The sequence below is a fragment of the Lampris incognitus genome, chromosome 1, assembly GCF_029633865.1.
Source record: "Lampris incognitus isolate fLamInc1 chromosome 1, fLamInc1.hap2, whole genome shotgun sequence".
Classification (NCBI taxonomy): Eukaryota; Metazoa; Chordata; class Actinopteri; order Lampriformes; family Lampridae; genus Lampris; species Lampris incognitus.
The window spans coordinates 99,723,722-99,743,718 of NC_079211.1; the positions used below are offsets into that span (position 1 = coordinate 99,723,722).

The 19,997-nt window shown below is 42.6% G+C and overlaps 1 protein-coding gene across 1 annotated transcript in view; it reads right to left on the reverse strand.

The window, feature by feature from the left end:
• Window positions 1-2,386: 2,386 nt before the first annotated feature.
• cep78 (centrosomal protein 78) overlaps window positions 2,387-19,997 on the reverse strand; it is a 53,539-nt gene continuing 35,928 nt past the window's right edge. The window contains exons 15-16 of the mRNA XM_056288910.1: window positions 5,508-5,667; window positions 2,387-3,597 (exon numbers count right to left, since the gene is read on the reverse strand). Coding sequence (XP_056144885.1) covers window positions 2,920-3,597; window positions 5,508-5,667 — 838 coding nt within the window. The 3' untranslated portion in view covers window positions 2,387-2,919. The remainder of the gene's footprint in view (window positions 3,598-5,507; window positions 5,668-19,997) is intronic.

Sequence of the window (19,997 nt, forward strand, 5' to 3'; positions counted from 1 at the left end):
TATCTGGTCCACATTACCCATAAACTATTCGGCCATTTTTCTGCTGCAAACACTGTGTGTGAATAAACCTTCATTTCTGTAGAAAAGGAAAGATCATCCATCAAGATAATTTACGAGAGCGCTAGGTTTTGGTTAACAGAGCTGAGAACATCTTGATAGCGTTTAGATAATAACGTTAAAGGATGTTTGACTTACAGATCGATAGGATGATATCCCCCCCCCCCCCCCACCTCCCTCAGGTGCTTTTTTCCCCCTTCTATTAAATGTTTTTGAATCAGTCACTCCAATATCAACCACACAAAAAAGCAACGACGTGCGTAACCACCCTTGAAATGACTGAATTATAGACATAATGCAGAATAAATTGACAGAAAAGTAAAATTTCTTCTTGAACCAAGCAAAATGTAATGGCTTTAATATCACTGAGGTGTTTTGTACTGTGTAAAACAATGTATAATGTGGATAATAATAATATTCATAGCATTACAACACATCACAATAGCAAAAAGGTATGAACTTTATGCCACCAAAACTCAAATTCAACCAAATTAGGTGTTATTTGTCAGTGAATTTCTTTAATGGAGCAAACCTTGCAAACCATGACGCCTCTTTAAGGCAGATAGTTCTTTAGTTTGCAAGCAGACGTCTATTCAATGTTCAACACTAACAACCAAACACGTTAACTTTGTGCAATACTGTAGTTGTTACAATATGCAACAGCGCAGTAAAGTATACTGTGCAGTCTGCTAATTATAGATAAATGTACTTTAATAATGCCTGTGGGGAAATTCATCTTTTGCATTTTACCCATCACATACACACACACACACACACACACACACACACACACACACACACACACACACACACACACACACACACACACATACAGGAAGCAGTCGTTTGGCACCCGGGGATGAACTCCAGTTCTTCTTGACATGCCGCGGTCAGGGACACAGACAGGAAACATGCATGTTTTTTTGATAGAGGGAGGCAGCAATACTGTGAGGGCAAGGGTCACAAGGACAAAATTTAAAAGTGGTACACATCAATTGGTATTTACAAGAACTAGCAGCATGCCCGGCCCATTTCCAGTAAGTTGGTGAAAGGACTTTCAGTTTCATTATAACTCACATCCTTTTGGCATCCTATATCATCTGTTGCCATTGCTTGGTAAACACTGCCTGGACCTTAAAATAGTTTTCCTCCCATATATAGCAATATGTATGCGTAGGGTAAGGAAGCATCATAGCATCATAAAGCATCATAGCATCATAGCAGAGCTGTAGGGTTCTGTTGGCAGCCATGCCGTGTCAAGTTTGCTCAAGTATACATACATTAACCTATCATTGAGAAGGGTGAAGCAGCTTCCCATTCCTTTTCCTCGGTTCCCAAGCAACTTCTGCTCTTCACTATAGTTTTGACTCATATGCCATTTCCCCATGTTCATATTACCGGCAGATAAACGACAGATCAGCAAATGCAAATCAGGGTGGAGCTGTGGAAAAAAAATCACGCCTTCTCCTTTCTTTGAAAATGTAAGGCTGCGAACACGATGTCCTCGTGCGACCAGTCGAGATACGTTGTTCGAGTGTTGCCAATCGCTGTACAGCGTATTCCAGCGGCCGATGAAATAATCATAAACAAGAACCAAGTGATACCATTTTTCAAACCAACTTTTTCTAAAAGGAAAAGGCATTTCATAGGAGTGCAGTGACATGGGGAATGGCCGCCGTTCTCCTCGTAGCTACTGAAGAGGCCTGTGGCGGAATACTTTTGGCTTTTACTGGCTGGTGCTCAATAGGAAAGGAAAATTGTTCCTACTCCAGAGGGACATTTTGTCCAAGAACTGACATCTCACGCACATCACACACTTCCTACACTTCTTTGTACATGAACCTGGATGCAACGGCACCGAAAGATAAAGTAAAGAAAAAAACGTAGCGAACAAACACCTTGCATGGAGGCTTGCTTTGGCTCTGAGCCATGAGTCATAGGGGAGTGGGGGGGCTGCACAAGACAGGCCACCACACGACAAACCTGATAGTGTTTGTTTTGAAGTCTGGATTACTGATTAGCAAAATTCAGACGTCAAACTGAAACTCAAACAATGTTTCCCTATCCCAATAAAATGTGTCTAGAAGCTTAAGGAACAGACAGGAGGACTCTGCACGGTATAAGGTCTTAAACAGAGATGTGAAATATGATCAGTATCAAAGGGAGAAGAGGGGTATTATCTGGGCTATGATTGGGTGAATTGTGTGATTTAATGCTCCTAACTTTGGAGAGGCTATAGACTGTTCCAAGTTCACATTATACTACAAGTTGACGGTGAGAGACCCACTGACAGGAGCCAAATTATGAACACATTTATTCTGAAGGAAATATTACAAAAGGGTTATAAAAATGCTACAATTACACATGAAAGGTTTTACTATTAAAAAAATAATAATCATAAAACCAACTTAAAATCATACTTGGAATTCAGCAGCATAACAATATGGCATTAAAATGTCACCATCAAAGGATTCCTTACAAAAGCACCAGAAAGAGCAATATGAGTAAAACCAGAAGCAAAACTGTATTTCAAGTCAGGTTGTGTTTTTCTCTATTGTGCCTTTGCTGATATTCATTTACCATAGTTGATTTCTGGGTCAAATCAAAGAGGCCGTTACAGAATTTCTCTTCAATCCTGTTGCATAATTGCTAAAATCAGGACAGAAGACAAAGACCACCGGCATTTACATCTCTAGGAAATTTAGCAGGGAAAGGATAAGGGCCTACAGAGATATGAATCCAACTATGCATTGTTCTCTCAGTATGATGAACAACTGAAACAAATTAACAAAGAGAACAACATTAAGAGCGATGAAATAGAAATAAGAGGAAACTATCTGTTCATTTCTTTTGGATAATAGCTCAGAAAAATCTGCCATCAGAATTCCTATCTTCCCTGGCCAGATATCTGATCTGCCCCAGAGTCTCTGGCTCCAGGTAGGCTTTCTTCTCTGCTCCCTCTGACCCATGATGACCTGCAGTTATTCTCCTCCCTTCTCCCCTGCTCTTTGACTGTAATGATTCCTTTGAATCTGCTCGCTCGCTCATGATCTCACCAAGGCTCGACCTCACTGACAAGTCACCATGGAACCCGTTGCTATAGGAGGTATTGCTGTGGATGGAGCTGTAGCTGTTGCTGTAGTTGAATCTGCATTCATGGGAACAGTTGCTACGGTGTGAGTTGCTGTAGCTATTGTGAGAGTTGCCATTGTTGTGGACATTGCTTGGTTTAGACACATCTCCATATGAACCACTGAATTGGGGACTCCTGTTGCCAGGTAAACCACTGCCATAGGATTTTTGGCTATAGCAACTGCGCTCGGATCCAGAGTCCAGCTGGGCCTCTGGCTTTGAGTACTGATCTGGTTCCTCTCCTCCACCTTCCAAATCCACATTTGGGTCTATAGCAGGTCCACTAGCCTGGCTAACACATGATTCTAGGGCCTTATCCTTCATCAGGAACTCTCTGGGAGCAGACAGAAGCCTGGGAGTGAAGCTGTCAGCTTGGCCTCCTGTGAGAGCAGGCAGGGTATTACTTATCTGAGGACAAGAAACAGAGATTTGACAAGTCAAATGGAGAAACTGATGACTATCAATGCAGACTTCTTCTTTTTTTAACTAACTTAGTGCAGAAGGCACCAATTAGGCTTAAGACCTGTAGCAAGTTCATTGAATGGATTTACATGACTACAGGCACATAAAGCTTTGGTCATAGTAAGCCGCCTTGAGAAAGGGAGGAACATGAGATCATTAGCCAGTAGCTGATGACTTTGTGCAAGTGTAAAAGCATTTTTTTCTGTGAACCAAATTTGTGTAAAACAAATGACATGACCGTTGATTTTTTTGGAAGTCATCACCTACGCAATTATAGAGTTAGCAGTTATTGAGTAAACTGTTATTGAACTGAGAGGTAATTCTAAGTATTTGGGCACTTTGCTTGACAACACATTGTGCTTCCTTACCAGTATGGAGGTGTTTCTCAAAACAATATTTGCATTTCATGAGGAAAATAAATCCTTTGAATTTTTCCATTCTCTTGATTTATCTATGGTAAGCTGGCTGAGCACACATACTAATTTTCATTGACACCCTGCTTAATATATGCATTACTATGCTGACCCTTCTTTAAGAGTTTTGATTGAGTATATTCTGTCCTGGTTTAGAAAGCTAAATTTGGCCAACAACAACAGCATTGGTCAGCTTGCCAAAGTCATTGGGCTGAGTTAGGTGCAGCTCTGTGACCTTTACGACAGGCAGGTTCTGAGGAAGGTCAGTGCCATATTAAACTGTCCTGATCATCCCTTAGAAAGGGCTCTTACCATCAGGCCACATATAGAGAGTCCCAACCCAGAAAACTGAAAGATAAAAAGTCTCCTCTCCACATATGACCTTTGCACCGAGCACTTATGAACTGTAGCAGTTGCCCCATTTGAACAATTTTCTCATGAAGCGATTTGCATTGCTCTCTATGTGCTTTATCCATCCATCCATCCAAACCGCTTATCCTGCTCTCAGGGTTGCGGGGATGCTGGAGCCTATCCCAGTAGTCATTGGGCGGCAGGCGGGGAAACACCCTGGACAGGCCGCCAGGCCATCACAGGGCCGAAACACACACACACACACGACTTTGTAAACCCAAAGAATGGAAAGAACAGATCGCGTTCTATGTGATCTGTCTAACTTGTTTTTCATATGATGAATAATGTTTTTGGTAGTTTGTCTTGATCCATGCTCAATAATCCAGGTAAGGAAATCTCACAAATCAAAAGAGGTTGAATCAGTTCCTCTGGATACAACGTTTATTGACAGCTATGTTTCATCACTCAACTAAGTGACATCTTCAGACTAAACTGACTGCAGGTATCCCCACCCATTATAAACTATTATAGTTACATAATGACTGAAACCAGTTTCACATATTCGGTCATTATGTAACTGTATTGTTAATATGGGGTTGGGATACCTGGAGTCAGTTTAGATTGAGGATGTCACTTAGTAGAGTGATGAAACGTATCCGTCACTAAACGTATTCAGATGAGCTGATTCAACCTTCTTTGATTTTCTTACCTGGATTATTGGGCAAGCATAAAAAAAAATCCCATAAAGTTGAATCAGTTCATCTGGACATCATTTGGATGTCCAGATGAACTTTATGGGAATGTTTTTGATACCTTCTAATATATTGGTATTTTGATATGTAGAGCTTGTTTTAATACCTCGCTAAAACAGTTAGTAGGTCTTGATTACATGGACCAATTGATGCTGTACTCTATTACTCGCTTCTAATCTCTGTATAAAACAACACTAGCAACTTCTTGCCACTAAGTAAGATTTCATCATCAAAGAGGCCAAACATGAAACAAAAACCAACCATAACAAAAAAATAAACACACTTCAAATCAACTTTGTACTTTTACTAATCACTTAGACATTATCATGTAAATACCTACCAAAGAAATGGCATCAGGCTTTGCCCCAATATCCTTATATCCCTCTCCATTTCCAGTCACTGCCCCCGATCCTGGTCCAACAGTAGATGAGAGCTGGGGTCTTCCCAAAGGGCAGAAGTCTGATTGGTTAATCCCAACAATGGAGGCTAATTGACCCAGGCTAGAGCACAGAATAAAGAAAAGCCATCAGGACTCCTACATCATCCACCACATGCTGTTAAACATCAAAGTGCACAGGTTCAATATGCATGCATGAATTAACATAGTAAAATAAATTAAATTAACGTATATTGCTTGGCTTCTCCGGTAACTATAGGGACAGAGGAGAAGAACCTTTCAAGCCATTTGAAATGGTGGTACTTGTGAATAACAGTGACAGATGATGTGACATTTGATTTAGCTATCATAAAAGTGTAAATAAATTATTATTATTATTGCGATGATCAGGAACATTTTACCAGTTCATTGCCAGGATGCGTTGGTCAGGGGGGTTGAATTGAGGAGTGACGACTGACTAGGCACATTTTGTTTTTTGTTTTTTGCTTTTCTATCAGGGCTTCTGTATTCTAAAGATATCTTTCAGCAGTTACAACTCTTCAGGAAATCGTTTTCCAGAACTTTTGCTTAGAAATACTGGACATTCAGTGCTCATGGAAGGTGATATTATTCAGTGTTAACTATCAGTGGAAGCCTCAACACCTCAACAGTCTCTAAATGTACTGTGTAACTTTAAGCTGGAACATACCCCCCAAAATTCAACACTGATGTGAAATCTAAGCAGGTAAAAGTACAATTATATAACTTTAACATTTTCTATGACTTCAATACATTTCCAGGGCTTTTGATCAATTTTGTCATTTCCCAGTTGTTTTCCATAACCAGAAAAGTAGTCTAAACATTTCCAAGTTTTCCAAGATGCATAGTAACCCTGACCAGTTATTCACTACATGTACATACATATCTAAAATCAAACATTTTCAAAGTACAATTAACAGTTAATGGTGTGTCACACACACACACACACACACACACACACACACACACACACACACACACACACACACACACACACACACAGATGATATGAATATGTGCAAACTCTTGGCATTCAATGGCAAATGAATGAAATGTCTCTCAAGATGAAACAAAAATAACTTGTGACCCAGGGCTGAGGTCTGTAAATGACCCAAAGTCACGCTTTCACAACGGTCCTTCCTGGACCCCTCAGAATGAAACTGAAAGGAAGTCAAGCCAACATAACACCACACCTTGTTCTTTTGTTGGTTTGTACTTACAATAACCATGCAGCGAGTAATACTAAGAGTGAAACTTCCAAAATGAAACTACATTTATGTTACCTCTGCTGACATATTTTCGTGAAAAAAACAAGATCAACACTTTAGGGCATCCTTTGGACAACAAAAACAAGCTGTTGACACACAGTACAAGCAAAATTATGATCAGCATCAAATCTGAGTAATTCAATATTAAAGTGATACTGACATCAAAATCTGAAAATTCGTATTGATAGGTTTTGTGCCCAGTTGGAACGTGACCACGGAGAAATTCAGTGGCCAAAACAGGGCGTCTGCGGCCACTCAAGAGAGATCTGTGATTGACTGTAGATCAGGGGTCGGGAACCTTTTTGACTGGGAGAGCCATAAAAGCCAAATATTTCTAAATATATTTCATTGAGAGCCATATAGTATTTTTAACGTATAATAAATTAAATATGTCTTACTTTTAATGCGACTTCTGGTGCTGCATGGTTTTGCTGATGGCCTTGTAGTCTGGTTCATACGTGGTGAGGTTGAGCTTCATGCAGGCGTTGAGGCTTCCATCAGTTAAACGTGAGCGTAGGTTGGTCTTAATGTTCCTCATATGCGAGAAAGACTGTTCACATGCATATGTAGAGCCAAACATGGTCAATACGGCAATACTCACACGCTGCATTGTGTGGTATGTCACAGGAAGCTCGTTCCAAGTTTTAAGAATCAGCTGGTCTTCAGGTTGAAGATTTTTAATTTCTGTCCACTTGTGTTCCCTCGCCAGCTCTGCTCGCTGTCGCGCAAGACTTTCCAACTCTCCATTAAGTGACTTGAACTTACTCATCCACATGTCTGATGCCTTCAGGTCAGCAACTTCCAGCTCAAAGTCTCCGATAGAGACCCCGGGGATGCATGTCAGGTCGATTTTGTCCACTGCACACTCATGTGGATGAGTGATGAACTTGAAAAGACCAGTGCGTGCACGAAATTCTCCAAAACGTGCTTTGAATGACTGCAGGAGATTGAACGTAAAGCCAGCTAGCTGCTGGAGATCCAGATGTTGAGTGGAGTCACTTGCTAAGCATGCATCTCTAAATTGTTGCAGTCTTTCAAAGTGCAGAAGACGACCTGTTTCAATGTCCCTGAGAAAGACTTCCAGCTTGCTTCCAAATGCAAACACTGCTTGTTGAAGGGATGAGATTGTATTTCCAATACCTTGCATTTTCACATTGAGCTGGTTCAGATGGCCAGTTATGTCCACGAGATAGTGAAACTGCAGGGGCCAGTCAGTGTTGTCTAGCTCAGGATGCTTGACGCCTTTCATTTCAAGAGAAGTCCGGATTTCACTCAGGCAAGCTGCAAAACGGCTGAGCACCTTCCCCCTTGACAACCAACGCACGTTGCTGTGTAAAAGCAGACCGGGATAATGATTCCCAACTTCTTCTAACAGAGCTTTAAACTGGCGATCATTTAAAGCTCGGGCAACAATAAAGTTGACCACTCGAATGACCAGCGACATCCCCTCACCAAGCTCCTGGCCACACGTCTGAGCGCAAAGCGCCTCCTGGTGCAGGATGCAATGAAAACTTAGGATGGCTCTCTTTTCATGTTCACGGAGAAGCGCTACAAATCCTTTGTTCTTCCCCAACATACAGGGTGCACCATCAGTACAGACAGAAATAAGTTTATCCATCGGTAGTTTTTTTTCTTTAGCAAACTCCATGAAAGACATGAATAAATCCTCTCCTCTTGTTGTCCCTTTCATTGGCAAAACAGCCAAGCTTTCCTCACGCAGTGTGTCACCTGCAGCATACCTGGCAATGATACTGCACTGAGATAGATGGCTAACGTCTGTTGACTCATCTAACGCGAGAGAAAAGTATGTCCCGGCGTTTATGTCCTTAATTTGTGTTTCCTCGACTTGATTTGCCATCATGATGCTACGATCGTGCACACTTCTTGCTGACAGGGGCATGTCTTTTATTCGTTTGATTATCTTGTCTTTATTTGGGAAGTCATCAAACAGTTCATTGGCCACATCAAGCATGAATGTTTTGGCATACTCGCCATCTGTGAATGACTTTCCATTCCTTACTATTGCCAAAGCCCCCGCAAAGCTAGCGGAATTCCCGTCACCTTGCTTGGTCCACACACGTAGTTGCTGCCGACTCGTCTGCACTCTCCGCTGTAGCTCCTCGCATGCCCTTTTCCTGCTGTCCCCCGCTGGATATTTCGATGCAAATGAAGCATGGTGCGTATCGAAGTGCCGCTTTATATTTGACCGTTTCATCGATGCAATTTTATCATTGCATATTAGACATACCGCAGATCCTGCTCTCTCCACAAATGCAAATTCCTCTGTCCACGCAGCCTGGAATGCACGGTAATCATCGTCTTTTTTTCTTTTCGCCATCTTTTCCGTTACAAGGGTTGAAGCGGATAAACTAGTTGGCTATCTGATAAAATTGATTTCTTCACCTTTACAATGACCCGGACATGCTCGCGAGCCATTGGTTCCCGACCCGACCCACGGGTGACCCGTGAAATTTATCTTCAAAACTAATTTCTGTTTACTTTAAAATGACACAGTATTATTAAGAAATATCAGAAGTATTTTAAAATCAGTTCCAAACTGATTTTTTTGAAAAAAAAATAATTTTCAACTCAAAATTGTCTGGGAGCCATATGCCGTCACCGGAAGAGCCATATATGGCTCGCGAGCCATAGGTTCCCGACCGCTGCTGTAGATGGTGTCCAATGTCAAATTGTGCCGGTGGATACGTAGACACCAGCCAATCTGCATATCGGGTGTGTCCATAGCGAGATGCTATAACACCATGGAGAAACCGTTCTTTCACCCCCTCCTGCTAGCTACTTGGCTCGAGTTTGTGCTATTTTGCTGAGACTTTAATTATCGATCTTGCTACGACGTATTGAGTTTTACTTTGTTGCCTGATTCCATAACAAAACAGCCAAACAACACAACGATTACTTAAAAACAGTTTATTAGGGGGGGGTGTCCGGGTAGTGTAGCGGTCTAGTCCGTTGCCTATCAACACCAGGGATTGCCGGTTCGAATCCTCGTGTTACCTCCGGCTTGGTCAGGCATCCCTACAGACAATTGGCCGTGTCTGCGGGTGGGAAGCCAGATACGGATATGTGTCCTGGTCGCTGCACTAGCACCTCCTCTGGTCGGTTAGCGTGGCTGTTCGGGGGGGGAAAATAGCGTGATGGTCCCACGTGCTACGTCCCCTAGTGAAACGCCTCACTGTCAGGTGAAAAGAAGCAGCTGGCGACTCCACATGTATTGGAGGAGACATGTGGTAGTCTGCAGCCCTCCCAGAATCGGCAGAGCAGGTGGAGCAACGACTGGGACAGCTCGGAAGAGTGGGGTAATTGGCCAAGTACAATTGGGAGAAAAAAAAGGGAGGGGAAAAAAAAGGGAGGCATCACTAATTGACATTTATAATATGGATGGCCTTCACTCATTCCAAGAATTGAGACATACATTTTCCATCCCTGGTTCCTCTTTTTTTTTTAGCATACACTTCGTGCTGCATATGGGGAAATATTTTCATCCTCTAAAAATCTTGCTCATAAACTGATCCACTACAAGTTCTTACATAGAGTATATTTCGCCCCATCATGCAGAGCCAAAGCTAAACTAGCTACTTCTGACTGATGCAACAGGTGTCCCAATCTCCAAGTTGGAAACCACATACCACCTGTTTCGGTTCTGCACACCCGTCAATGTGTTATGGTGTCATATTTTGGGAACACTGAATATATTTTTACCAAGACCCATATGAAACTGCTCAGGTCTGCTGTTGTTTGGCAAGTCTCAAAAAATTTCTCAAGTTTTCTCTTAAAAAAAAATCATATACTACTTGCTGCCTCCACAGCTGGAAAAAAAACGCCCCCAAATATTTTCAAAACCTGGTATGTTTGTTTTAAATCATACTTGTCAATATTTCACTCCATCTAGCTATTAGCATAAATTAATAGTGCAACAACTAAAATGAATTAAAATGATAGGTAACCAGGAACAGGTGGTCTTGCTCACAAAAAACCCTTTTATAGAACCCTATTTGAATAGGCACATTAAGCCTCGAGTCAGGTAAGACAGGAGTTGCTGTTTGTTACACATCCTACTCCAACTTATATATTTGCTTTTGGATGAATCACAGCATTAGCCACGTTTAAAATGCAGATGTTTATATGCACGAATTAAGCTTACACCATCAAAGTATTTTTTTATCGCTGTATGTATCTGCATCTATATCTGCACGTTTCGTATATATTGTGTATGTTCAGATAGGTGTAGGTATGTATGCATATGCATACTATTAAGGAGTTATTTGTATATTTTATGGGCATAGTTTTATTAATGTGCAATCGGCAATATTTGTAACGTTCACATGTGCTTATTTAAGATGTGAATGCATTTTTGGGCATACATCATTTATCAAAATAATCTAAATCTCTACTTTTTTTCATTGATTGTGGTAACAACTAACAAGAAATGGCATTGTGCATGCATATGACATGGATGCTTATTTTTGAACCAGTAATAATTTTAGTTGATGGCAGGTTTATATTTATTGATCATAAGTCTCTAAAGATTCATCCCTTCCATTATCCAAACTGCTTATCCTGCTCAGGATCGCGGGAATGCTGGAGCCTATCCCAGCAGTCATTGGGCGGCATGTGGGGAGACACCCTGGACAGGCTGCCAGTCCATCACAGGGCCAACACACACACAGACACACATTCACACCTAGGGACAATTTAGTACGGCTGATTCACCTGACCTACATGTCTTTGGACTGTGGGAGGAAACCGGAGCACCTGGAGGAAACCCACGCAGACACAGAGAGAACATGCAAACTCCACACAGAGGACGACCCCCACAGTTGGACTACCCCGGGGCTCGAACCCAGGACCTTCTTGCTGTGAGGCAACTGCGCTAACCACTGTGCTGCCCCCAAGTGTTAGCTTTTACAAGCAAATTCTATCCAAAGGACAGAACTGTTAAGTGCTTATGACTTATGAGCCCATTTTGAATACTGCAGAGAAATAAGTAGGTTACTTTAACTTAGCTGGTGATCAGCTAACAGCATTCCATCGCTGTACAGTTTATGAGGGACTAGTGTCACCAACGCCATTTTTCTAGACATAACCATGCATAACAGACAGGCAGCCATCAGCGGGTGGAGGCACAAGTGAAAAAACACATCCACACAGGATTCAAGCTCCCAAGACTTTGGTTCAGTGTTTAGAGCAGTGGTCATGTCATTGAGGGCCATTACTCTGCAGACCTGCATTCAAACCAAACTCTACACCAGCTGCATTCACTGATAAGCCCCCTCTCTTCAGCTGAAATTGTGCCATTTGGCAAAATCAATGTAGAGAGTTCCAGATGATTTGAATATGTGCAAAATCTTGGCATTCAATGGCAAATGAATGAAATGTCTCTCAAGATGAAACAAAAATAACTTGTGACCCAGGGCTGAGGTCTGTAAATGACCCAAAGTCACGCTTTCACAACGGTCCTTCCTGGACCCCTCAGAATGAAACTGAAACGAAGTCAAGCCAACATAACACCACAGCTCTTTCTCTTGTTGTTTTGTACTTACATGCAGAGAGTAATACTAAGAGTGAAACTGCCAAAACGAAACTACATTTATGTTACCTCTGCTGACATATTTTGTGAAAAAAACAAGATCAACACTTTAGGCATCCTTTGGACGACAAAAACAAGCTGTTGACACATAGTACAAGCAAAATTATGATCAGCATCAAATCTGAGTAATTCAATATTAAAGTGATACTGACATCAAAATCTGAAAATTCGTATTGATAGGTTTTGTGCCCAGTCGGAATGTGACCACGGAGAAATTCAGTAGCCAAAACAGGGCGTCTGCGGCCAGTCGAGACAGATCTGTGATTGACTGTAGATGGTGTCCAATGTCAAATTGTGCCGGTGGATACGTAGACACCAGTCAATCTGCATATCGGGTGTGTCTGTAGCGAGATGCTATAACACCACGGAGAAACCGTTCTTTCACCCCCTCCTGCTAGCTACTTGGCTCGAGTTTGTGCTATTTTGCTGAGACTTTAATTATCGATCTTGCTACGACGTATTGCTGTCTATCTATCTATCTATCTATCTATCTATCTATCTATCTATCTGTCTGTCTGTCTGTCTGTCTGTCTGTCTGTCTATCTATCTATCTATCTATCTATCTATCTATCTATCTATCTATCTATCTATCTAACAGCTATTTGTATCACCGAATCCCCCTCCTCGAAACTTGGAATCCTCGCAGAGGATCTCCCTCTCCGACATTTTTTGTAACAAGTGACGAGCGGTACTGACCCCCACCCAGCCAGGAAGACCGTAGCCAATAGCTTTGAATTCTTAAAACCACACCTATTATCGGGTGTGATTCAAACTCCCAGTGTTAAAAAATGTGCTCAGAAAGTGCATGTCAGTCTCTCTTTAAATGTTTATTAACCTTTCATTTATAAGACAACATATTTACTTGTTGCCTTAAAAAAAAGAAGCTGCTACCGCATGTTTACTCAGCTATGTTTCTTAGTTTCTGATCGATTGTTATCAATTTTAAGAGTGTCATTCCAACTTTGGGGTTTCTATTTGCTTGCATTTCATGTTGCATCCCAAGCTTTGATTACTGGTTAAATTAAACAAATTACAAACTTGTGAAATAAATACAGGAAATCCTCAGATGAAAAACTAGTTAAACTTAATGCACAAATTGTGTAGGTCTTAATAAAACATGCCGTTTTTCCTATAAAACATACACAATCACAATCAAGTTCAACTTGTAAAAGCAACGCTGTGTTTTTGAATTGACAGAGGTTCTGGGTCCTCTCCTTTTCTCCTTGTACACGACATCCCTGGGTTCCGTTATTCACTCTCATGACTTCTCTTACTATTGTTATGCCGATGACACCCAGCTGATCTTGTCCTTTCCTCCCTCTGACACACAAGTAGACACGCATTGCTGCGTGCTTGACTGACATCTCGGAGTGGATGGCGACACACCACCTGAAGCTCAATCTGGACAAGACAGAGCTGATGTTCCTCCCGGGGAAAGGTTGCCCGCACCGAGACCTGGCCATCACCATTGACAACCCTGTGGTGACGCCAACTCGGACCGCGAGGAATCTGGGTGTGATGCTGGACGACCAACTGTCGTTTGCTGCAAACCCTGCATCAGTTGCTCGCTCCTGCAGATTTCTCCTCTATAACATCAGGAGGATTCACCCATTCCTCACCGATGAGATGGCACAGGTGCTCATCCAGGCTCTGGTCATCTCCCGGCTGGACTGCAGCAACTCCCTCCTTGCTGGCGCCCCGGCGTCGGCCATCAGACCTCTGGAGCTTGTTCAGAAAGCTGCAGCTCGTCTGGTGTTCAACCGCCCTAAGTTCTCCCACACAACTCCCCTTCTCATGTCCCTACACTGGCTCCCAGTAGCTGCTCGCATCCAGTTTAAGACTCGGGTGCTAGCCTACAGGGCAGTGAAAGGGACAGCTCCTTCCTATCTCCAGGCCATGGTCAAGCCCTACATCCCCGCCCAACCACTTCGCTCTGCTGCCTCGGGACGCCTGGTTGCCCCGTTGCTCAGAGGCCCCTGCTGCCGATTGACCCGGTCACAACTCTTTTCTGTCCTGGTCCCACAGTGGTGGAATGAACTCCCCACTGATGTCAGGACAGCGGAGTCGCAGGTTGAAAACTCGCCTCTTCAAGCTCCTTCGGCGCAGGTTGAAAACTCACCTTTCCTGCACTCTTTCGGTGCAGGTTGAAAACTCACCTCCTTCTACGCTGCAGCAGTGGAGAGCATCCTGACAGGATGCATCTCTGCCTGGTTTGGCAACAGCTCCGCCCAGGATAGGAAGGCTCTGCGTAGAGTAATGCGTTCGGCTGAGCGCACTATTGGTAACTCACTCCCCACCCTGCAGGACTTATACACCAAGAGGTGCCGAACCAGAGCCTACAGGATTATGAAGGACCCTCACCACCCCAACAACGGACTGTTCCAACTGCTGCGGTCAGGCAAGCACCTCTGCAGTCATGTTGCAATACAGAGAGACTGAGACGGAGTTTCTTTCCTCAGGCCATCAGGACTGTGAACGCTGACCATACCGGGGCCCCCTCGCTGACACATACTGCCCCCCATGCTCAAGCACGCATGCACGCATGCATGCACGCACACACACACACACAGTAAGGTAACCGACTACACATAACTCATTTTATGTACATACATACCTCATATTTCAGTACATATACCTCAGACTTCTATTTTTAAGTGCTTTTACTGTATATATTGTGCTGTCTGTTTTCTTTTTACAGATAGTTCTTAACTGTTGATAGTAAATCGTAAATTGTATGTTGCAAATTGGAATGCATGTGTACCTGTTGTACTTTTTTGTTTGCACATCTCGGAGCTTGTACCTTTTTTCATTTCACTGCACTCGGGACTTGTACTTGTGTGTACGTGACAAGTCTAACTCTTGAATCTTGAATCAAGAACTACTAGCCTGTTACATGCTCTTAGCACTTACTGTATTCACTCATTAAAAAAAAAATCTCTTTCTTGCGCTTTTACTTTGGCACTGGTTTTGCTCTTAGATGCTTGCTTAGAGAGAGGATGCAATTATGGCCTCTGATGACTAGTAGTTCTCCCAAGTTCCTACATCACATGCACTTATTGTAAGTCACATTGGGAAAAAAAACTTCGGCTAAATGACTGTAATGTAATGAGATGGTTTCTGAAAACCTCAAGACTCTGTTCCAGTAACTGGTGCTTGTGGCTGCACACTTCCTTTCACATATATCATGTATTGAGTTTTACTTTGTTGCCTGATTCCATAACAAAACAGCTGAACAACACAACGATTACTTAAAACAGTTTATTAGGGGGGGTGTCCGGGTAGTGTAACGGTCTAGTCCGTTGCCTATCAACACCAGGGATTGCCGGTTCGAATCCTCGTGTTACCTCCGGCTTGGTCAGGCATCCCTACAGACAATTGGCCGTGTCTGCGGGTGGGAAGCCGGATATGGATATGTGTCCTGGTCGCTGCACTAGCACCTCCTCTGGTCGGTTAGCGTGGCTGTTCGGGGGGGGGAATAGCGTGATGGTCCCACGTGCTACGTCCCCTAGTGAAACGCCTCACTGTTAGGTGAAAAGAAGCAGCTGGCGACTCCACATGTATTGGAGGAGACATGTGGTAGTCTGCAGCCCTCCCAGAATCAGCAGAGCGGGTGGAGCAACGACTGGGACAGCTCGGAAGAGTGGGGTAATTGGCCAAGTACAATTGGGAGAAAAAAAAAGGGAGGGAGGGAGGGAGGGAGGGAGGGAGGGGAAAAAAAAGGGAGGGAGGGAGGGAGGGAGGGGAAAAAAAAGGGAGGGAGGGAGGGAGGGAGGGAGGGAGGGAGGGAGGGGAAAAAAGTTTACTAGTGTAAAGAAAAGACTGCAGACCTCGCTTGGGCTGTTTGGCTCAGTTTTATGGGGGATGACCTCAACTCTCAGGGACGACCTCAAAATGAGCTCTTGGTTGGCCCCATGTACGAGACATTTTACTAAAAATTGACCTCTGACCTGTTTTTTTATTTACATATTTATACACAACCATATTTACCTCAGCCGCTGTAATGTTTTTCATTTTTCACTTATATATTTTTATTTGTGATTATTTTACAGTCTCATTAAATACTAGTTTAACTTTAAATTTAAACATTATATGTTTTAGCTTTTTGATGTGAGCCTGATGCCTAAGCATTTCTTTGCCAGCAATGTCTGCCACTGCTGTATTGTCGTGCATTTGATACAAACTTGAAACTCATCATCATTATTATTACTATTATGATGGGTCCAAGCACGCAGTGCTGAAACACTATTTTTATTGTACATATTATTTTCATTTTTTTCCCTTAAAAGTATCTACAGTTCAGAGACAGTAAGACCTAGTCTCCAAGCTTGGCAAGTAGGGTACCAATCTCACCAACTACTCAGGCAAAAATAAAAAAATAAATAAAAAAATAAATCCATCAATCAGCGAGATTGTGGTTTTTTAAAAAACGTTTTTGCTTATAACTTCTGAACGTTATGGTCTAGAAAAACCAGATGAGGTTAATATGTGATAAGCAGGGTTTAAAATGAGAAGTATCTATCAGCACTTTCATTTGCTGACTTATAAAATCCTAAATGGACTTGCCCCATCCTAACTGTCTGATCATACAGGGCTCCTGTGTGTACCCAAAGTTAAAAAGAAGTCAGCTGGTGGCAGGGCTTTTTCCTATCGGGCCCCGTTCTTGTGGAATAACCTGCCTGCTGCCGTCAGACAATCAGAGTCTGTTTAATCCTTTAAATCCAAACTTAAAACTAGTGTTGCATGATTAATCTAATCGTAATCGCGATGCCAGCCTGTGCAATTATATAACCGCAAAATGCTGCGATTTAATTACATAATAAAATGTGCGTGTGTGAACGTCTGCTTGTGTGCAGTCTGCATATCTACACCCATAATTAAGAGATGACCAATCAATCTCTGTTTAGGCAGTGACGCGTGTGCAGTCTATGGTCCCATGACTATCCGGTGTGCTGTGTGCTGACCAGAAAGAAGGAAAAAAATGATACCGATGATAACGAGCAGGTTAACGCTGATGAACTGGTGGCAAAAAAAAAGTGACCTGTAATATGGTGATATTTTGGATTCAAGCTAAGCAATACTGAGTAGAAAGAGGAACTGTGTAAAACATGCAAAATGAAAGTTGCTACATGTCGTGGCAACACAACAAATTTGTATTATTTGTAGATATATAAATTTGTTTATTATATCGCAATTGCGATATTGTCCACAATAATTGCAATATGACTTTTTCACCAAATCGTGCAGCACTACTTAAAACTCATATTTTGCCTTAGCCTAGTTGCCTTTAAGTTGAGTGCTTCACAACCTGTACAGCATGGCAGGTCAGTTTCTGTCTTAATAAATTTACCAAATACTGTTCCACATACGAGATATAGTGTATAGATTGTTGACTATTGCAAACTGTTCTCTTCTCTCACGTCTTTTCTCTCTCTCTGAATGATGTCGTCTCCTATCTTTTTCTGTGTGTGAATGGTGTGATTTGAATCTCCCTTGTGTGCACGTGCAGTCTGGCCTCCTCCCAGGTCTGCATGGTGATCTGGACACTGCTTGGCATCCCCCTCATCACATTTTGTTTTTTTATATATTATTAATCGACATAATTTTGTTATCCTGTTTTAATGCTATATCCTTCTCTCACCAAGATGTCTGACTTTTTTTTTTCTTACATGGTGATGCTGGTCACGTGGCTCAGGTCCTGGGCTGGCACCTGCTTTGCATCCTCCTCATAATTCCATTATGATTCTGTTATCCTCTTTCAATGTTGTATACTGTAAATTGTGTAAACACAACATCCATTGCACGTTGTCCTTCTTGGGAGAGAGATCCCTCCTTTGTTGCTCTCCCTGAGGTTTCTTCCTATTTGTTCTCCCTGTTAAAGGTTTTTTTTTTTTTACGGAGTTGTTCCTCATCCGATGCGAGGGTCCAAGGACAGGATGTTGTATTGCTGTAAAGCCCCTTGAGGCAAATTTGTAATTTGTGATATTGGGCTATACAAATAAAATTGGCTTGACTTGATCTCCTTAAACCGTACATTCCATCTCGAGCTCTCCGCTCCCAAAATACAGGCTCCTGTGTGTACCCAAAGTTAAAAAGAAGTCAACTGGCAGCAGGGCCTTTTCCTATCAGGGCCCTGTTCTTGTGGAATAACCTGCCTGCTGTTGTCAGAAAATCTGTTGAGTCCTTTAAATCCAAATTTAAAACTCATCTTTTTGCCTTAACCTACAATTAGCTGCCTATATATTGGGTACTTCATGACCTGTTTCCGTCTCAATAAATTTACCAAGCACTTTTCTGCTGACGAGATTATTGCGTATAGCAAACTGTTCTCTTCTCTCACTTGTGTTTTCTCTCTCTCTGAATGATGTCTTCTCCTTTCTCTTCTCCCACGTGTGTGAATAGTGTGGTGTGAGTCTCCCTTGTGTGCATGTGCAGTCTGTCCTCCTCCCAGGTCTCCATGGTGATGTTGGTCATGTGACTCAGGTCCTAGGCTGTGCTGGTGGCATCTGGACACTGCTTGGCATCCTCCTCATTAGATTCTTTATTTATTTTACAAGTCCATTACAATTCTGTTATCTTCTTGGAATGTTGTGTTCTGCAAATTGTATAAACCCAAAATCCACTGCACGTTTATCTGTCTTGGGAGAGAGATCCCTCCTCTGTTGCTCTCCCTGAGGTTTCTTCCTTCCCAATATAAACATTTTTTACAAAGGCACATCAAAACAATGTAAACACAGGGCATCCGGGTAGTGTAGTGGTCTATTCCGTTGCCTTGGCTTGGTCGGGCGTCTCTACAGACACAACTGGCTGTGTCTGCGGGTGGGAAGCCAGATGTCGGTATGTGTCCCGGTCGCTGCACTAGTGCCTCCTCTGGTCAGTCGGGGCACCTGCTCAGGGAGGAGAGGGAACTGGGGGGGGAATAGCGTGATCCCCCCACGCACTACGTCCCCCTGGCGAAACTTCTCACTGTCAGGCGAAAAGAAGTAGCTGGTGACTCCACATGTATCAGAGGAGATATGTGGTAGTCTGCAGCCCTCCCCGGATCGGCAGAAGGGGTGGAGCAATGACCGGGACGACTTGGAAGAGTTGGGTCATTGGACGGGTACAATTAGGTAGAAAAATTTGGGGGGGGGGGGTAAACACAAGGCAGGAAAGCCTAATGTGCTTAAAATCACAATATTAACTTCCAGCATATAATGTAGGTTATCATTTTAGGCCCACAATGTGTAATTTCCAATATTTTTTTCAGGTAAATAAACTTGAATTATTACTAGGAAATTCATATGGCAAACTACATCACCTATCATCTCCCATCTTTAAAACTCATGTCAGCAATCACTTAGACACCTGCTGGCTCTCATTCAGAACCTCGCCAGACTGCTTTCAGCACAAAAAGAGGTTCTACCACAACCATGTTCCCAACTGCTAAAAGCAAATCTAGCTTGTGCTTTCGATTCCCTGACCAGCAGAGAGAATAAATGTTCAGGAGGTAAAGATGACGCAACATCTACTCCATCATATACAACGTTTACATTTACACAC